At 44.7% G+C, this 19,318-nt stretch overlaps 1 protein-coding gene across 1 annotated transcript; it reads left to right on the top strand.

Annotated features, from left to right (window-relative positions):
- The first annotated feature begins 381 nt into the window (after nt 1-381).
- Nucleotides 382-8,072, top strand: LOC149982312 (uncharacterized). Its single transcript, XM_090242199.1, has 4 exons — nt 382-449; nt 1,182-1,303; nt 1,745-2,935; nt 8,050-8,072. The coding sequence occupies exons 1-4, from the start codon at nt 382-384 to the stop codon at nt 8,070-8,072; spliced, it is 1,404 nt and encodes a 467-aa protein (XP_090098325.1).
- The last annotated feature ends 11,246 nt before the right edge of the window (nt 8,073-19,318 follow it).

Below are 19,318 nucleotides of genomic sequence, written 5' to 3'. Positions count from 1 at the left end.
CTTGCCAAACTGTTTGATGGTCACATGGACACCTTTGAAAAGATGTTTGGTAGTTGGAGCCATTCCCAATACTACAATCATTGATTACAGCCATACGATTGAGCTAATGTACATTACTCAATAAGGTTGGGGTCTTATTATTCAATTGAATCCAGTCTAATCAGGAACAGAATAAAAAAATTCCAGTCCTGGTGACTGTAAACATCAACATCAGCCGTCCCGGCCAACAAATGTTGGTTCTCAGAATCGTTATGGGAATCTTCTGTGCTAGCTGGCTACCCCCTTGGCACCAGTCCCAGTTAGTGAGGTGTGGTAAAGAGTCTTGTAATCCTGTGGCTGTGATGTTTATAGGGACTGAGACTCAGACAAACAGGCAGCGGTATGAGGAACAACCCCTCCGAGTGCAGACTCAGCACCTCACCGCTGATATACAGCCCCGACGGACACAGGTGACTACAGGAAATTAGATATTTTTTATACGTAACCTTTTTTTAAACATTCCCTGGAGTCCTGAGATGTGAGGACAGATCATGTGACTGTTTGCGTTCATGCTCTGTGTATGTGTTGTATTTCTGTCCTAGAACTGGATCACATTGAAGGGGTACATAACATCTCCTCTCAGTTTCAATAGGTAGAAGTAGTTCTGGTTGAAGAGGTCCAAGAGAACTCCTCATTGGAGAGCTGAGATGGCCCTCCAAATCAATACACTTTCTGGACAGGAAGTGACATCTAACTCCATAGGTGCATGAATCACACACTGTGCCATTCGCCTTGACTGCATATAACTGGCTGTGTGTGTGTGTGTGTGTGTGTGTGTGTGTGTGTGTGTGTGTGTGTGTGTGTGTGTGTGTGTGTGTGTGTGTGTGTGTGTGTGTGTGTGTGTGTGTGCGTGTGTGTCCAACACATATATGAGTTAGATAGAAGCCCTTGCTTCTGTAGAGACCCACTGCCCTGTGGAGCTCCAGTGCCAAGCTTCCGCCCCCCACTGTCCCCCATGGTCCAACTACACAATGGTAAAGCTCCCATGTCTTCCTCTTGGGCCTGTATAAAAGCCTTCTCGCTCATGCTCTGCCCACCAAGGTTACCATGGCAGCTATGATTGCTCTGTGTGCCAGGAGGGCCATTACCCACTTTCCTGTCCAAACAGGAAATATACAGAACCTGTCTCCGTGATTTGGAAGGAAATTGGGGCGTTGGAGGAGGACTGTTGGGTTCCGACAGGAGTCTGTCACCTCAGCCTACCAGCGCTTTGCCATCGGGCCAGTGCTGGGGGAGGAAGTACTCACCGCTGCAACATCCCAGGGTAAGGCCTCTCTACCTCTCTGCAGAGGAAAAATCACACGTGAAAAGGCCCACAAGTAATTGCTGTCCTACCTGTCTACTTAAAGCTAGAATTAAACTAGTTGAAACACATGTACTGGCAGCTTTGACATACTGTATGGTGCAATCCATGAACGCACAAGCATCAGAATCCTTCCTGTGAATTAATGCATCCATGTTTTTTTTACCTCAAAATATGATAATTACAAGTGCTGCTGTGTGAGATAAAGAGCTTAGATGTGTCATCAAGTGTTTCCGACGGTGTTTTACCTCCCTCTGTCTCCTGCTGTTGATTTCACAGGAGTGATCCAGTGATGGGGTGTCCTCTCTGCAGACAATCTCCTCTCTGCAGGCAGTCTCCTCTCTGCAGGCAGTCTCCTCTCTGCAGACAATCTCCTCTCTGCAGACAATCTCCTCTCTGCAGGCAGTCTCCTCTCTGCAGACAATCTCCTCTCTGCAGGCAGTCTCCTCTCTGCAGGCAGTCTCCTCTCTGCAGACAATCTCCTCTCTGCAGGCAGTCTCCTCTCTGCAGACAATCTCCTCTCTGCAGTCAGTCTCCTCTCTGCAGGCAGTCTCCTCTCTGCAGGCAGTCTCCTCTCTGCAGACAGTCTCCTCTCTGCAGACAATCTCCTCTCTGCAGGCAGTCTCCTCTCTGCAGGCAGTCTCCTCTCTGCAGACAATCTCCTCTCTACAGGCAGTCTCCTCTCTGCAGGCAGTCTCCTCTCTGCAGACAATCTCCTCTCTGCAGGCAGTCTCCTCTCTGCAGACAATCTCCTCTCTGCAGGCAGTCTCCTCTCTGCAGGCAGTCTCCTCTCTGCAGACAATCTCCTCTCTGCAGGCAGTCTCCTCTCTGCAGACAATCTCCTCTCTGCAGTCAGTCTCCTCTCTGCAGGCAGTCTCCTCTCTGCAGGCAGTCTCCTCTCTGCAGGCAGTCTCCTCTCTGCAGACAATCTCCTCTCTGCAGGCAGTCTCCTCTCTGCAGGCAGTCTCCTCTCTGCAGACAATCTCCTCTCTACAGGCAGTCTCCTCTCTGCAGGCAGTCTCCTCTCTGCAGACAATCTCCTCTCTGCAGGCAGTCTCCTCTCTGCAGGCAGTCTCCTCTCTGCAGGCAGTCTCCTCTCTGCAGACAGTCTCCTCTCTGCAGGCAGTCTCCTCTCTGCAGACAATCTCCTCTCTGCAGACAGTCTCCTCTCTGCAGGCAGTCTCCTCTCTGCAGACAATCTCCTCTCTGCAGGCAGTCTCCTCTCTGCAGGCAGTCTCCTCTCTGCAGGCAGTCTCCTCTCTGCAGACAATCTCCTCTCTACAGGCAGTCTCCTCTCTACAGGCAGTCTCCTCTCTGCAGGCAGTCTCCTCTCTGCAGACAATCTCCTCTCTGCAGGCAGTCTCCTCTCTGCAGGCAGTCTCCTCTCTGCAGGCAGTCTCCTCTCTGCAGACAGTCTCCTCTCTGCAGGCAGTCTCCTCTCTGCAGACAATCTCCTCTCTGCAGACAGTCTCCTCTCTGCAGGCAGTCTCCTCTCTGCAGACAATCTCCTCTCTGCAGGCAGTCTCCTCTCTGCAGGCAGTCTCCTCTCTGCAGACAGTCTCCTCTCTACAGGCAGTCTCCTCTCTGCAGACAGTCTCCTCTCTGCAGACAGTCTCCTCTCTGCAGACAGTCTCCTCTCTACAGACAGTCTCCTCTCTACAGGCAGTCTCCTCTCTGCAGACAGTCTCCTCTCTGCAGGCAGTCTCCTCTCTGCAGACAGTCTCCTCTCTACAGGCAGTCTCCTCTCTGCAGACAGTCTCCTCTCTGCAGACAGTCTCCTCTCTGCAGGCAGTCTCCGGGCAGAGGGGAAATGATCCATTGCAGCAAGGGCCATTGTAGTAATTCCTTGACTGTGAGGTGCTGTTACATTGATTGAGTTATGGACATAATTGAAGGAGATGAAAGATTTCAAGAAGAAAATAAAAACAGTGTGAAAAAAAAGTGTGAAAAAAACTCAACCACTTACAAGTGATTTTAATCATATTCTTTAGAATTTCAGCCATGTACTGTATATTACTGTATATGTCACATTTCAAAGGATCCATTTAAAGTGAGTCAAAAGTGTGAAGCTGTGAGAGTGAATTCTCAGGTGTCCTTTTTCCTTGGCCCTGATAGAATTCTTTAAAAGATATGTCAGTGTTCATTAGAAATCGTGCTATAGTTGTGTAATGGATGCACTGAAAAGAAGGTCTCAAGTCAAACCATAGATGACTCAGTAATGGGTGAATTGGGTATACATAAAAGTATTTTGGATTAGCATAGGATTCCGATAGATGTGTACTTTTTTAAATCTTTCAAATATAAACATTTGAGTCTGTCTGGAGTGCCAAATGGCTGGGTTTGCAGTTTTGGTCTTTGAAATGATTTCAAATAGTATTTGAACCCAGGTCTGGTAAATAGGAAGGATGCATAGACGGGTTGGTTGTTTAGCAACAAAACCGACACATGTGCAACTAACTATGGGGAAAAACAGACAGGCTTAGATTGTTGACAACATGTAAACTATATTTCGTCTCCAATATTTATTGAAAACAAATACATTTTCACAATGTGCACTTTCTCTTAAATACTTCGTTCCAGTTGTTGGTTTGCTAGCTAACACATTTTTGCCATAGAATTGACATGAAAACAGTCAAAACGAGTCAAAACAAGACATGTTATGAAGAACATGACAAAAACATCTGAAATGAGTCACTTACAATTCCCTGCATGGCAGTTTCTTGTCATGCTGGCTAGCAATCAGCTAACAATCAGCTAACCCATCTATAGGGAAGGACATTCATAGGATGCAGAATAGGATAGAGACTAGACTCACTGGCCTTTCTTGGTAATGGTAGGGCTAAATACCTTGATCTGTGTGTATGTGTGTGTGTGTGTATGTGTGTGTGTGTGTGTGTGTGTGTGTGTGTGTGTGTGTTTGTGTGTGTGTGTGTGTGTGTGTGTGTGTGTGTGTGTGTGTGTGTGTGTGTGTGTGTGTGTGTGTGTGTGTGTGTGTGTGTGTGTGTGTGCGCGCGCGTGCGTGCATATGTGGGTGCTTGCGGGTGTGCGTGCGTGGGTGCTGAGTTAACCCAGTGTACCACCTGAGTCAAGGAGGAAGTGGGAGCTGTGCCACACAGACCCTGGCACCAGACTAGCCCTCACCAGCCAATGTATTACTCCACCACTAAAGACCAGGGCCGACATTCAATCATTCCATAGTGCTTCAAATCTCAATATAATCTCAAAATATGTATTTATATGTTGTTAAAGTCATATCCCAACTACAGTATATATAAAAACAAAATGTGTATTTGTCTGAAATTATTTTATGTTAATACAGCTGTTATTGCTGTTGTTTTTCCCAAGGCAGTATGTGTAATAATGTCAATGAATCATGGTGGAATTCATGCAGTAATATGTGTGGGTATTCAGGACTTTCACAAGCAACTTGGGGAAGAAAACAAGGTGAACAGCCTGTGGATCCAGTCTGAATCACAGAAAGTCATTATCTACTGAAAACACCTTCCCCAGAGGAGGAGCAAGGAAGCTTCAAACGGATATCTTAATATTAGAATGCACATTGCACAAAACTAGGAGAATTACACTGGGAAATCTGTGAAAGCTTGATATGCCTGGGCTGCTTAGGTAAGTGCATTGGACAACTGTACATCAAAGCCTCAAAATATTCAGTGAGCAGAGCAGAAATGGTAAGAAAAATATACTAATGGATTAGTCATCTCCCTCCGGGCGTAAATATAGTGAATCTCATCTTGGCACATTCCATAAGGCAGCCAACAGGGAATCTTTTATAGTACATTCCCTGAGTGACATGTTCCACAGTGACATGGTATGCGTCCCAAAAAGCACCCTATTACCCATATAGTGCATTACCTTTGAGCAGGGTCCATAGGGCTCTGGTTAAAAGTAGGGCACTTTTAGGGAATATGGTGCCATTTGGGATGCAGAATAGTGAGAGCTGACAGAAATAGAAGATAGAGAATGTTGTGTGTCACATAGTATAAATGATTGGAGACAGGCGCAGGAATTTGTAATAGGGGGGTTTAATACTCCACCAAAATATACAACATGCCATGAAAAGGTATGGGGACGAAGCCCAAAGCAAACATGTATACAAAAACACAGGGATGTAACCCAAACAAAAGAGCGAGGTAAAACCTCTAATAAATACACAGGACAAGACCCACAATACACTACACGGGACAAGATTCGTAATAACGAGTACACAATACATGCAGCACGAAAGCCGAAACAACAAAGCACAGGTACTCATAAGACCAACGGACATGGGAACAATAACCCACAAGACAATGGTGAACAGAGGGCACATATATACAATCACTAATCAGGGGAATTGGAATCAGGTGTGCGTAATGAGACAGTTCAGCGACACCTAGAAGGCCGGTGACGTAGACCTCCGGAACTGGTACACAGAATGAGCAGCAGTACCGGTGGAATCCGTGACATTGTGTCCTCAACAACCCTTAGTAGAATATATTGTTGGTTAGCAGAAACAATACTTCAAAACAAACATTTGTTGACCTTTAAATTATTAATGAAGCCAATTACAGTACCAGTCAAAAGTTTGGACACACCTACTCATTCCAGGGTTTTTCTTTAATTTACAATTGTAGAATAATAGCAAAGACATCAAACTATGAAATAACACACATGGAAACATGTAGTAACCAAAAAAGTGTTAAACAAATGAGATTGAGATTGAGATTCTTAAAAGTAGCCACCCTTTGACTAATGATAGCTTTGCACACTTGGTATTCTCTCATCCAGCTTCATGAGGTAGTCACCTGGAATGAATATAAATTAACAGGTGTGCCTGTAATTTCTCTCCTTCTTAATGGGTTTGAGCCAATCAGTTGTGTTGTGACAAGGTAGGGTTGGTAAACAGAAGATAGCCCTATTTGGTAAAATACCAAGTTGATATTATCGCAAGAACAGCTCAAATAAGCAAAGAGAAACAACAGTCCATCATTACTTTAAGACATGAAGGTCAGTCAATCAGAAAATTGAATGAACTTTGAACGTTTCTTCAAGTGAAGTAACAACAACCATCAAGAGCTATGATGAAACTGACTCTCATGAGGACCGCCACAGGAAAGGAAGACCCAGAGTTACCTCTGCTGCAGAGGATAAGTTCATTAGAGTTACCAGCCTCAGAAATTGCAGCCCAAATAAATGCTTCACAAAATTCAAGTAACAGACACATCTCAACATCAACTGTTCAGAGTAGACTGTGTGAATCAAGCCTTCATGGTCGAATTGCTACAAAGAGACCACTACTAAAGGACACCAATAAGAAGAAGAGACTTGCCTGGGCCAAGAAATAAAAGCAATGTACATTAGACCGGTAGAAATCTATCCTTTGGTCTGATGGGTCAAAATGTCCGATTTTTGGTTCCAACCGCATGTGTTTCTGAGACACAGAACAGGCGAACAGATGATCTCTGCATGTGTGGTTCCCACCGTAAAGCATGGAGGAGGAGCTGTGATTGTGTGGGTGCTTTGCTGGTGACACTGTCAGTGATCAATTTATAATTCAAGGCACACTTAACCAGCATGGCTACCACAGCATTCTGCAGCGATACACCATCCCATCTGGTTTGCGCTTAGTGGGGGCTATCATTTGTTTTTCAAAAGGACAATGACCCAACACACTTCCAGGCTGTGTAAGGGCTATTTGACCAAGAAGGAGAGTGATGGAGTGCTGCATCAGATGACCTGGCCTCCACAATCACCTGACCTCAACCCAATCGAGATGGTTTGTGATGAGTTGGACCGCAGAGTGAAGGAAAAGTAGCTAACAAGTGCTCAGCATATGTAGAAACTCCTTCAAGACTGTTGGAAAAACATTCCAGGTGATGCTGGTTGAGAGAATGCCAAGAGTGTGCAAAGCAGTCATCAAGACAAAGCGGGGCTTATAATACATATATTTGAATTTGTTTAACACTTATTTGGTTACTACATGATTCCAGATGTGTTATTTCATAGTTGTGATGTCTTCACTATTCTACAATGTAGAAAATTGTAAAAATAAAGAAAAACCCTTGAATGAGTAGGTGTGTCCAAACTTTTGACTGGTAGTGTATATCAACATAAAGGAACACCATTTTAAATAACATTGTAAGGATTCTTTCAACAAGCAGCAGTTGGAATGATGAAAAGAATGATGCAGCTAGTGCTCTATTTTTCAAGAGCAGTGCTTCAAAAGGACACCTGAAGTAGATGTAGGATACGTTCCAAATGGCATCCTATCTCCCTATGTAGTGCACTCTATTGGGCATGGGGTCCCATTTGGAACAGAGCAGTATATTAACCTTGTTCAGCTATATATGTCTGTTATTATGTTTGCAATTGTGAGTCATGAAGATCAGTGAAATCTCATCCGGCCCAAATGTGTGGACAGTTTCAAATCCATTTGTATTGCAGTAGTATCTGAAAGGGCCGAAGCAGCATTAATATGCTATGTAAGAAGATTGTTCTGGGATGATGACCTTTCGCTGAGCACTAAGCCTTGGAAGATAATGTTTGATAAAAACAAGAGAATGTGTAGAGAAAGCTTAATATGTGAACTCCAAATAGGCCAGAGGACAGGTTTTTGCTATCTCCGTGGTCACAGAGCTACCAGCCCATTTGGCATTTAAACACATGTCTGCGATAACATCCTCTTCTTTTCTTTTTCCCCTGGCCTCTAGAGAAAATCTCTGAGCCTTTCTAAATGTCAAGTTAAGTGCTTCTCTTGTCCTGGCTTGACAGGAATGAGATCCCTTCTCAGAATTGGAAGAGAATCAGGCTAAGAGTTGCCAGGGACTATGTCGGATATCGCCCTTTCAGATCTACGCCCTTTATTGTCTTTCAACCTGTCAAATTAAGATAGCTACTGATGCTCTCCACCTGCACAATGAGATAGAGAACTCCAGTATTTCAATTGAATAGAAAGTGGAGCCATAACCAATGTATTTGCTAACATTCCTAACAAGGTACATCGATATGCACTATGATCTCTGTTAATATATGTCGATGTCAACTTCCCGTCTCCCTATTGGATAGCAACAGCCAGTACTCAAACACTTCCCCTCTTGCCATGCTTGGCTCACTGCAGTTGTGTGAACTCTCTACCTCCAACACCAGAGTGATACTGTACAGACTTTACACAGTGAGTTACGTAGAGAGACTGGAAGTCTGAAAGCGTTGCATCACAGAAGTCAAGAAGACACCCAAACATATTGATTAAAAGCTGTATAACTGAATATTCCGGGAAGACAAGTGGGGAGGAGCCATTTAGAAATGACCACTGCTTATAAGTAGTGTTATAATGAGATCATTACTTTTTTGTGTGCTGGAGCCAGGCCAAAGGGAGTGAAACACAGCTTGATGTGATGTCACATGACATAAAGCACATGGATCTATCGTCATTAAGAAGACGTGCCCCATCCCAGATTTACAACTAGTGAACACAGGGCTGTAAGCAGCAACCTTGAGATGCATATTGCTCTGATGTAAAAAATAACCATCAGAACCGGTGAGTGCTACTCACTAACATACTATTCGGTGTAGCACTATCTTGGAAGATGGTGAGAAGTTCTCATGTCTCACAGTTCCTCCATGACTGTCGGAGCCCACCTACACTCTTAAGCTGTGACTTGTGAACTATCTTCCCTTCCTTATTGCTGACCAGAATTGGGCCAATAACTGAAAAGTTGCTACTTCACTTGCTCGAATCACCGAGTTGATTAGGTGAAAAAAAAGCGGTCGATTTGCCCCTGAGCAAGGCACTTAACCCTAATTTCTCCAGGGTCGCTGTCAATAATGGCTGATCCCTGACCGCGGCCCCCACTCTCCGAGGGTTTCTCAGGGGGAGTGGGATATGCAAAAATCACATTTCCAATTCACACCACACACTTATACAGGTTACACGCTTGTACATGTGTGAAACAGGACAAATATAAGCACCCCCTATCTGACCTTTGGTTTGATGACCTGTGATATAGAACCAGGTTGGAGATGCGTGAAAACAACAAGACCTTTCACCTTCCAGGAAAAAATAGAAGAAGAAGCAGCCATTTTTTGACTGGTACAACTTGCAGACTTGTTTACGTGTTGCTGTGCGTTTTGTTGCCAACCTTACTTTGCTACAGTTTTTACTTTTTATTTACGTTTATATTTTTTGTTTTTCCCTCACTCAACATTTTTTCATGCAACTTTTTCACTCCGGACGTTTTATCTGGACATGGTTCGTCAGGACCTCCAACAGCCGAAGCTAAGTAGTAACATTAACATGATGCCTTCTAATTGCAGTCCCTGTACTCATACTATACAGGAGAACGATCGCCTTACGGCGAGGATAGCTGTGCTGCATGCCCAGCTTCAGACGCAATTGTTAGGCAAGGGTAATTTCAGTGTAGGAAAGGATGAAACAGCGTCTGTGCCACCAGTAAGTACAGATAGTAACGTTAGTACAAATCCCCTCGCAACTTTCCGGACAACTTTCTCATGGCTTCTGGAGGGAAATGCTGTATGAATGCTCAACCGGTGTTGCTCATTCAGCCAACAGAAACTTTCAACCGGTTTTCCCCATTACGCAGCGAGTCTGAGGCCGAGCCTTCTGTGGTCTCTACTCCTCCCGTTACGGGGTCTGAGACGCTTCCCACCATTGGCTCTGACAAATTGAAAACCCTAGTCATTGGCGACTCCATTACCCACAGTATTAGACTAATTAGATAATTGGCCCTCTTTCTGGGACTCACCCGCAAACAGGACCAAGCCTGTTTGAGGGGTGATGGATTCCATCCTACCTGGAGGGGTGCCCTCATCTTATCTACCAACATAGACAGGGCTCTAACTCCTCTAGCTCCACAATGAAATAGGGTGCAGGACAAGTCAGCTTAGTGGAGTCTGCCACTAGCACAGTCAGTGTAGTCAGCTCAGCTATCCCCATTGAGACCGTGTCTGTACCTCGACCTAGGTTGGGCAAAACTAAACATGGCGGTGTTCGCCTTAGCAATCTCACTAGAATAAAGACATCCTCCATTCCTGCCATTATTGAAAGAGATCATGATAAATCACATCTCAAAATAGGGCTTCTTAATGTTAGATCCCTCACTTCAAAGGCAGTTATAGTCAATGAACTAATCACTGATCATAATCTTGATGTGATTGGCCTGACAGAAACATGGCTTAAGCCTGATGAATTTACTGTGTTAAATGAGGCCTCTCCTCCTGGTTACGCTAGAGACCATATCCCCCATGCATCCCGCAAAGGCGGAGGTGTTGCTAACATTTATGATACCAAATTTCAATTTACAACCCCCCCCCCCCCCCCCCTCCCCGATGTTTTCGTCTTTTGAGCTTCTAGTCATGAAATCTATGCAGCCTACTCAATCACTTTTTTATAGCTACTGTTTGCAGGCATCCTGGGCCGTATACCGCGTTCCTCACTGAGTTCCCTGAATTCCTATCGGACCTTGTAGCCATAGCAGATAATATTCAAATTTTTGGTGACTTTAAAATTCACATGGAAAAGTCCACAGACCCACTCCAAAAGGATTTCGGAGCCATCATCGACTCAGTGGGTTTTGTCCAACATGTCTCTGGAACCACTCACTGTCACAGTCATACTCTGGACCTAGTTTTGTCCCATGGAATAAATGTTGTGGATCTTAATGTTTTTCCTCATAATCCTGGACTATCGGACCACCATTTTATTACATTTTCAATCGCAACAAATAATCTGCTCAGACCCCAACCAAGGAACATCAAAAGTCATGCTATAAATTCTTAGACAACACAAAGATTCCTTGATGCCCTTCTAGACTCCCTCTGCCTACCCAAGGATGTCAGAGGACAAAAATCAGTTAACCACCTAACTGAGGAACTCAATTTAAACTTGTGCAATACCCTAGATGCAGTTGCACCCCTAAAAACTAAAAATATCTGTCATAAGATACTAGCTCCCTGGTATACAGAAAATACCAGAGCTCTGAAGCAAGCTTCCAGAAATGGCACCAATGGCACCACACCAAACTGGAAGTCTTCCGACTAGCTTGGAAAGACAGTACCGTGCAGTATCGAAGAGCCCTCACTGTTGCTCGATCATCCTATTTTTCCAACTTAATTGAGGAAAATAAGAACAATCCGAAATGTATTTTTGATGCTGTTGCAAAGCAGCTTTCCCCAAGAGAGGATGGCTTTCACTTCAGCAGTACTAAATTCATGAACTTCTTTGAGGAAAAGATCATGATCATTAGAAAGCTAATTTAAATCTGCGTATCCCTCCAAAGCTCAGTTGTCCTGAGTCTGCACAACTCCGCCAGGACCTAGGATCAAGAGAGACACTCAAGTGTTTTAGTACTATATCTCTTGACAAAATCATGAAAATAATCATGGCCTCTAAACCTTCAAGCTGCATACTGGACCCTATTCCAACTTAATGACTGAAAGAGCTGCTTCCTGTGCTTGGCCCTCCTATGTTGAACATAATAAATGGCTCTGTATCCACCGGATGCGTACCAAACTCACTAAAAGTGGCAGTAATAAAGCGTCTCTTGAAAAAGTCAAACCTTGACCCAGAAAATATAAAAAACTATCGGCCTATATCGAATCTTCCATTCCTCTCAAAAATTTGAGAAACAGCTGTTGCGTAGCAACTCAAATCAAATCAAAATCAAATCAAATGTATTTATATTATATAGCCCTTCGTACATCAGCTGATATCTCAAAGTGCTGCACAGAAACCCAGCCTAAAACCCCAAACAGCAAGCAATGCAGGTGTAGAAGCACGGTGGCTAGGAAAAACTCCCTAGAAAGGCCAAAACCTAGGAAGAAACCTAGAGAGGAACCAGGCTATGTGGGGTGGCCAGTCCTCTTCTGGCTGAGCCAGGTGGAGATTATAACAGAACATGGCCAAGATGTTCAAATGTTCATAAATGACCAGCATGGTCCAATAATAATAAGGCAGAACAGTTGAAACTGGAGCAGCAGCACGGCCAGGTGTACTGGGGACAGCAAGGAGTCATCATGTCAGGTAGTCCTGAGGCATGGTCCTAGGGCTCAGGTCCTCCGAGAGAGAGAAAGAAAGAGAGAAAGAGAGAATTAGAGAGAGCACACTTAAATTCACACACGACACCGAATAGGACAGGAGAAGTACTCCAGATATAACAAACTGACCCTAGCCCCACGACACATAAACTACTGCAGCATAAATACTGGAGGCTGAGACAGGAGGGGTCAGGAGACACTGTGGCCCCATCCAAGGACACCCCCGGAGAGGGCCAATATAGGATATAACCTTCCTGTTTGGAAGCAACTCACTGCCTTCCTGAAGACAAACAATGTATACGAAATGCTTCAGTCTGGTTTTAGACCCCATCATAGCACTGAGACTGCACTTGTGAAGTGGTAAATTACCTTTTAATGGCGTCAGACCGAGGCTCTGCATCTGTCCTCGTGCTCCTAGACCTTAGTGCTGCTTTTGATACCATCGATCACCACATTCTTTTGGAGAGATTGGAAACCCAAATTGGTCTACACGGAAAAGTTCTGGCCTGGTTTAGATCTTATCTGTCGGAAAGATATCAGTTTGTCTCTGTGAATGGTTTGTCCTCAAACAAATCAACTGTAAATTTCGGTGTTCCTCGAGGATCCGTTTTAGGACCACTATTGTATTCACTATATATTTTCCCAAGAAACAAAGAGATCTTCTCTTGATGGTTGTACAGTCATCTCAAATAAAACTGTGATGGACCTCGGCGTTACTCTGGACCTTGATCTCTCTTTTGACGAACATATCAAGACTGTTTCAAGGACAGCTTTTTTCCATCTACGTAACATTGCAAAATTCAGAAACTTTCTGTCCAAAAATGATGGCGAAATATTAATTCATGCTTTTGTTACTTCTAGGTTAGACTACTGCAATGCTCTACTTTCCGGCTACCCAGATAAAGCACTAAATAAACTTCAGTTAGTGCTAAATACGGCTGCTAGAATCCTGACTAGAACCAAAAAATGTGATCATATAACTCCAGTGCTAGCCTCCCTACACTGGTATCCTGTCAAAGCAAGGGCTGATTTCAAGGTTTTACTGCTAACCTACAAAGCATTACACGGGCTTGCTCCTACCTATCTTTCTGATTTGGTCCTGCCGTACATACCTACACGTACGCTACGGTCACAAGACGCAAGCCTCCTAATTGTCCCTAGAATTTCTAAGCAAACAGCTGGAGACAGGGCTTCCTCCTATAGAGCTTTTTTTATGGAATGGTCTGCCTACCCATGTGAGAGATGCAGACTCGGTCTCAACCTCAAAGTCTTTACTGAAGACTCATCTCTTCAGTAGGTCATATGATTGAGTGTAGTCTGGCCCAGGAGTGTGAAGGTGAATGGAAAGGCTCTGGAGCAACGAACCGCCCTTGCTGTCTCTGCCTGGCCGGTTCCCCTCTCTCTACTGGGATTCTCTGCCTCTAAGGGGCTGAGTCACTGGCTTACTGGTGCTCTTCCATGCCGTTCCTAGTAGGGGAGTGTCACTTGAGTGGGTTGAGTCACTGACGTGATCTTCCTGTCTGGGTTGGCGGCCCTCCCTTGGGTTGTGCTGTGGCGGAGATCTTTGTGGGCTATACTCGCCTTGTCTCAAGATGGTAAGTTGGTGGTTGAAGATATCCCTCTAGTGGTGTGGCAGCTGTGCTTTGGCAAAGTGGGTGGGGTTATATCCTGCCTGTTTGGCCCTGTCCGGGGGTATCATCGGGTGGGGCCACAGTGTCACCTGACCCCTCCTGTCTCAGCCTCCTGTATTTATGCTGAAGTGTTTATGTGTCGGGGGGCTAGGGTCAGTCCAGTCTCTTGACAACAAGGTTGATGAAAACCAGAGAGACATCAGAGACTGTAATGTTCTTTGCTTCACGGAAACATGGCTCACTCGAGAGACTCTATCGGAGTCGGTGCAGCCAGCTGGTTTCTTCACACATCGCACTGACAAAAACAACCATCTTTCTGGTAAGAAGAGGGGCGGGGGGGAATGCCTTATGATTAACGAGACGTGGTGTGATCATAACAACATACATGAACTCAAGTCCATCTGTTCACCTGACTTAGAATTCCTCACAATCAAATGTCGGCCAAGGGAATTCTCTTCGATTATAATCACAGCCGTATATATTCCCCCCCAAGCAGACATATCGATGGCCCTGAACAAACTTTATTTGACTCTATGCAAACTGGAAATGACATATTCTGAGGCTGCATTCATTGTAGCTGGGGATTTTAACAAGGCTAATCTGAAAACAAGACTCCCTAAATTGTATCAGCATATCGATTGTGCAACCAAGGCTGGTAAAACCCTGGATAATTGTTATTCTAACTTCCGCGACGCATATAAGGCCCTCCTCTTTAAGAAAAGCTGACCACGACTCCATTTTGTTGCTCCCAGCCTACAGACAGAAACTAAAACAAGAAGCTCCCGCGCTCAGGTCTGTTCAACGCTGGTCCGACCAATCTGATTCCACGCTTCAAGACTGCTTCGATCACGTGGATTGGGATATGTTCCGCATTGTGTTCAACAACAACATTGACGAATACGCTGATTCGGTGAGCGAGTTCATTAGAAAGTGCATTGACGATGTCGTACCCATAGCAAAGATTAAAACATTCCCATACCAGAAACCGTGGATTGATGGCTGCATTCATGTGAAACTGAAAGCGTGGACCACTGCTTTTAACCAGGGCAAGGTGCCTGGAAGCATGACCGAATACAAACAGTGTAGCTATTCCCTCCGCAAGGCACTCAAACAAGCTAAGAGTCAGTATAGAGACAAAGTAGAGTCGCAATTCAACGGCTCAAACACAAGAGGTATGTGGCAGGGTCTACAGTCAATCACGGATTAGAAAAAGAAAACCAGCACCATCGCGGACCAGGATGTCTTGCTCCCAGACAGACTAAATACCTTTTTTGCACGCTTTGAGGACAATACAGTCCCACTGACACGGCCCGCAACCAAAACCTGCAGACTCTCCTTCACTGCAGCAGACATGAGTAAAACATTTAAACGTATTAACCCTCGCAAGGCTGGTAGGCTTGATTACCAACAACGACGGGACGGCCTACAGGGAGGAAGTGAGGGCCCTCGGAGTGTGGTGTCAGGGAAATAACCTCACACTCAACGTCAACAAAACTAAGGAGATGATTGTGGACGTCAGGAAACAGCAGAGGGAGCACCCCCTTATCCACATCGACGGGACAGTAGTGAAAAGGGTAGTAAGTTTTAAGTTCCTCGGCGTACACATCACGGACAAACTGAATTGGTCCACCCACACAGAAAGAGTCGTGAAGAAGGCGCAGCTGCGCCTCCTCAACCTCAGGGGGCTGAAGAAATTTGGCTTGTCACCAAAAGCACTCACAAACTTCTACAGATGCACAATCGAGAGCATCCTGTCGGGCTGTATCACCGCCTGGTACGGCAACTGCTCCGCCCACAACCGTAAGGCTCTCCAGAGGTTAGTGAGGTCTGCACAACGCATCACCGGGGGCGAACTATCTGCCCTCCAGGACACCTACACCACCCGATGTCACAGGAAGGCCATAAAGATCATCAAGGACAACAGCCACCCGAGCCACTGCCTGTTCACCCCGCTATCATCCAGAAGGCAAGTGCATCAACCTGTGCATCAAAGCAGGGACCGAGAGACTGAAAAACAGCTTCTATCTCAAGGCCATCAGACTGTTAAACAGCCACCACTAACATGGAGTGGCTGCTGCCAACACACTGACTCAACTCCAGCCACTTTAATAATGAAAATTGATTGAAATTGATGTAAAAATATATCACTACTTTATCACTACTACTCCAGCCACTTTAAACAATGCTATGTTTACATACCCTACAATACTCATCTCATATGTATATGTATATACTATACTCTATATCATCTGCTGCATCTTTATGTAATACATGTATCACTAGCCACTTTAAACTATGCCACTTTGTTTACAACCCTACATTACTCATCTCATATGTATATGCTGTACTCGATACCATCTACTGCATCTTGTCTATGCCGTTCTGTACCATCACTCATTCATATATATTTATGTACATATCCTTTATCCCTTTACGCTTGTGTGTATAAGGTAGTAGTTTTGGAATTGTTAGGTTAGATTACTCGTCGGTTATTACTACATTGTCGAAACTAGAAGCACAAGCATTTCGCTACACTCGCATTAACATCTGCTAACCATGAGTATGTGACAAATAAAATTTGATTTGATTTGAGTCTGTTATATCTGGAGTACTTCTCCTGTCTTATCCGGTGTCCTGTGTGAATTTAAGAATGCTCTCTCTAATTCTCTCTTTCTCTCTTTCTTTCTTTCTCTCTCTCTGAGGACCTGAGCCCTAGGACCATGCCTCAGGACTACCTGGCATGATGACTCCTTGCTGTCCCAATCCACCTGGCCGTGCTGCTGCTTCAGTTTCAACTGTTCTGCCTGCGGCTATGGAACCTTGACCTGTTCACCGGACGTGCTACTTGTCCCAGACCTGATGTTTTCAACTCTCTAGAGACAGCAGGAGCGGTAGAGATACTCTTAATGATCGGCTATGAAAAGCCAACTGACATTTACTCCTGAGGTGCTGACTTGTTGCACCCTCGACAACTACTGTGATTATTATTATTTGACCATGCTGGTCATTTATGAACATTTGAACATCTTGGCCATGTTCTGTTATAATCTCCACCTGGCACAGCCAGAAGAGGACTGGCCACCCCACATAGCCTGGTTCCTCTCTAGGTTTCTTCCTAGGTTTTGGCCTTTCTAGGGAGTTTTTCCTAGCCACCGTGCTTCTACACCTGCATTGCTTGCTGTTTGGGGTTTTAGGGTGAGTTTCTGTATAGCACTTTGAGATATCAGCTGATGTAAGAAGGGCTATATAAATAAATGTGATTTGATTTTAGAGCACTAAAGCACAGTCCTAGTCCACATGCAGCATACAGGTACCTCTCCCTGACTCTTACCTCTTATTACTTTTGAGATTCTTGGTAATCTCTCTACTTCTAACTCCTTCTCTCTCACACTCTTAGAGCCTCCTTCTTCCTAGCTCCAGCAACAAATCAAGTACAACCTGTGAACACAGAGTCCTCGGTTCCCAGTGAACTTAGCAACATGTGTTTGTGGGTAGACAATAAAAGGATCCGTGGGTTGCCTCTGTCCTCGTCACTATTTCCTTTCATGTTCTCTTCCTACGAGGCCAAGTCACCTCGCTACACTGTATCTAAACACTCCTTGGCTCGCCTGTCAAAAATAGACAACAAAGTGGCTTGGATGAAAGGAAAATGACCATTTCTATAGAAATGTCAGCTCTGAGATACTGCACAATTGTTATACCACGTTCACTAGGCTCCAGATATGAAGAAAATTGGAGGATAAGATGAATAGTGACGACAGTGTAGCACTCAATTGTCTTGCAATTTTCCTTGTCACTCAGCTTGATAGTTGCTGAAGTGGCTCTGATGGTTTCACCTTCCAAAGGGCCCCAGACATCACCAATATCGACCTTTGGAGTAAGCATCTAATGGGCCTCTGGTCAGGCGCCTTTGGGTGAAACTTGGACCTCTACACATCATCTTCAACATGTTGTCCTTTTGCTGAACTGTGGGAGGCTTCATTGGGATGCCACACCACACCAGCATGGGCTTCCTGCCTGCTCCTGGAAAAGCCCCTGAGAAAAAAGTATCTGACTGTCTGTCTGCCTGGGGCTATCCTGTCTGTCTGAAATAAATCCTCTATTTTATCAGGACCTCTATCTGCTGCTGGTGGTGCAGTCTGGGGACTGACCAGGGAAATGTACCAGGATCCACTGCTTACATAGAGCCTACTGTCAGTCTACCGCATCAGCGGGACTCCGACAGCAGGTTCAGCACTAGATGATCTGTTAAATGAACAATGAAATGTTCACTGTGTGTGTGTGTGTGTGTGTGTGTGTGCTGACTGGCACGATGCACACCACAGTGTCTTTCTGTCTCTTTTAACAAGGAGATGCTGTGTTCTCTCCCTGCCCCCACAGCTGTTTGGTCTGACTGCCCTCAACTAAAACAGCTGACATGTTTCCCAGCTGACATGCCAGTGATGGATAATCGTAAACATTTTTATAAAGGACCTACTACTGACATCTTCTGGCAGAACAAGGCACACATCTCTGTGGGGAAGTTCATAATCTACACCACAAGGAGGAGTCCTTCAGCCACTAAAATCCGCTTAAAAACGAACACCACTTTGAGCGCTGTCCTTTGCGCCGTTGCTTTTCTTGCCTATAAAAACAACGACTGTGGCTAAAAAGTAACGGCCAACAGCCAACAAAATATTAAAAGCACTGTGGCTCTAAATGTGTATATGCAATTGCGTATTCAGGGGGTAATAGACTAACACACACATTTGTCAATCCCCCTTTCCTAAATCTCTGCAGTTTGAGTTCCTTTATTCCCCTCCACCCTCTTTGGAGACACGGAATGAGCAGAGCTTTTGGAATGTGTGCAGCAGCTTCTACGTCACCGCAGTCTCACTCCATCCGAAAAGCCCGAGTCCCGTGGAAAAACAGTTTTTATGGACTTTAAAAACGTTGCAGACGGTACGTTTGAGTTCTAACTAAAAACTTAGAGTTCGATCAGAATGTTATTTATTTTATGAGATACACTCAAAAGGCACATACAATGAAGTCCATGTTCAATAAATTAGATTTCTGCTAAATTAAATGTCCGTTAGCCAATTTAGCTAGCTAGCGAGCCGACGGTAGTAACTAACAGACTAAACTCCACTCTTCCTTCACCATGGAGTGGAGTTTATTTAGTCCGCTACCTAGCTAGGGGTGTTTTTGAAAATACAGACGTGTGAGCTAGCTAACTTGCTCTTTTGTTCATGTCTACAAAATAAACGTTACTTAGCTAGCTAAATAGCGAGTTACTACGCTATTAACTAATATAGCC

Source organism: Oncorhynchus mykiss, chromosome 7 (assembly GCF_057628025.1).
Source record: "Oncorhynchus mykiss isolate SJ-2025 chromosome 7, ASM5762802v1, whole genome shotgun sequence".
Lineage (NCBI taxonomy): Eukaryota > Metazoa > Chordata > Actinopteri > Salmoniformes > Salmonidae > Oncorhynchus > Oncorhynchus mykiss.
The sequence above is the reverse complement of the archived record's forward strand: the minus strand, read 5'-3'. Positions and strand labels throughout refer to the sequence as shown.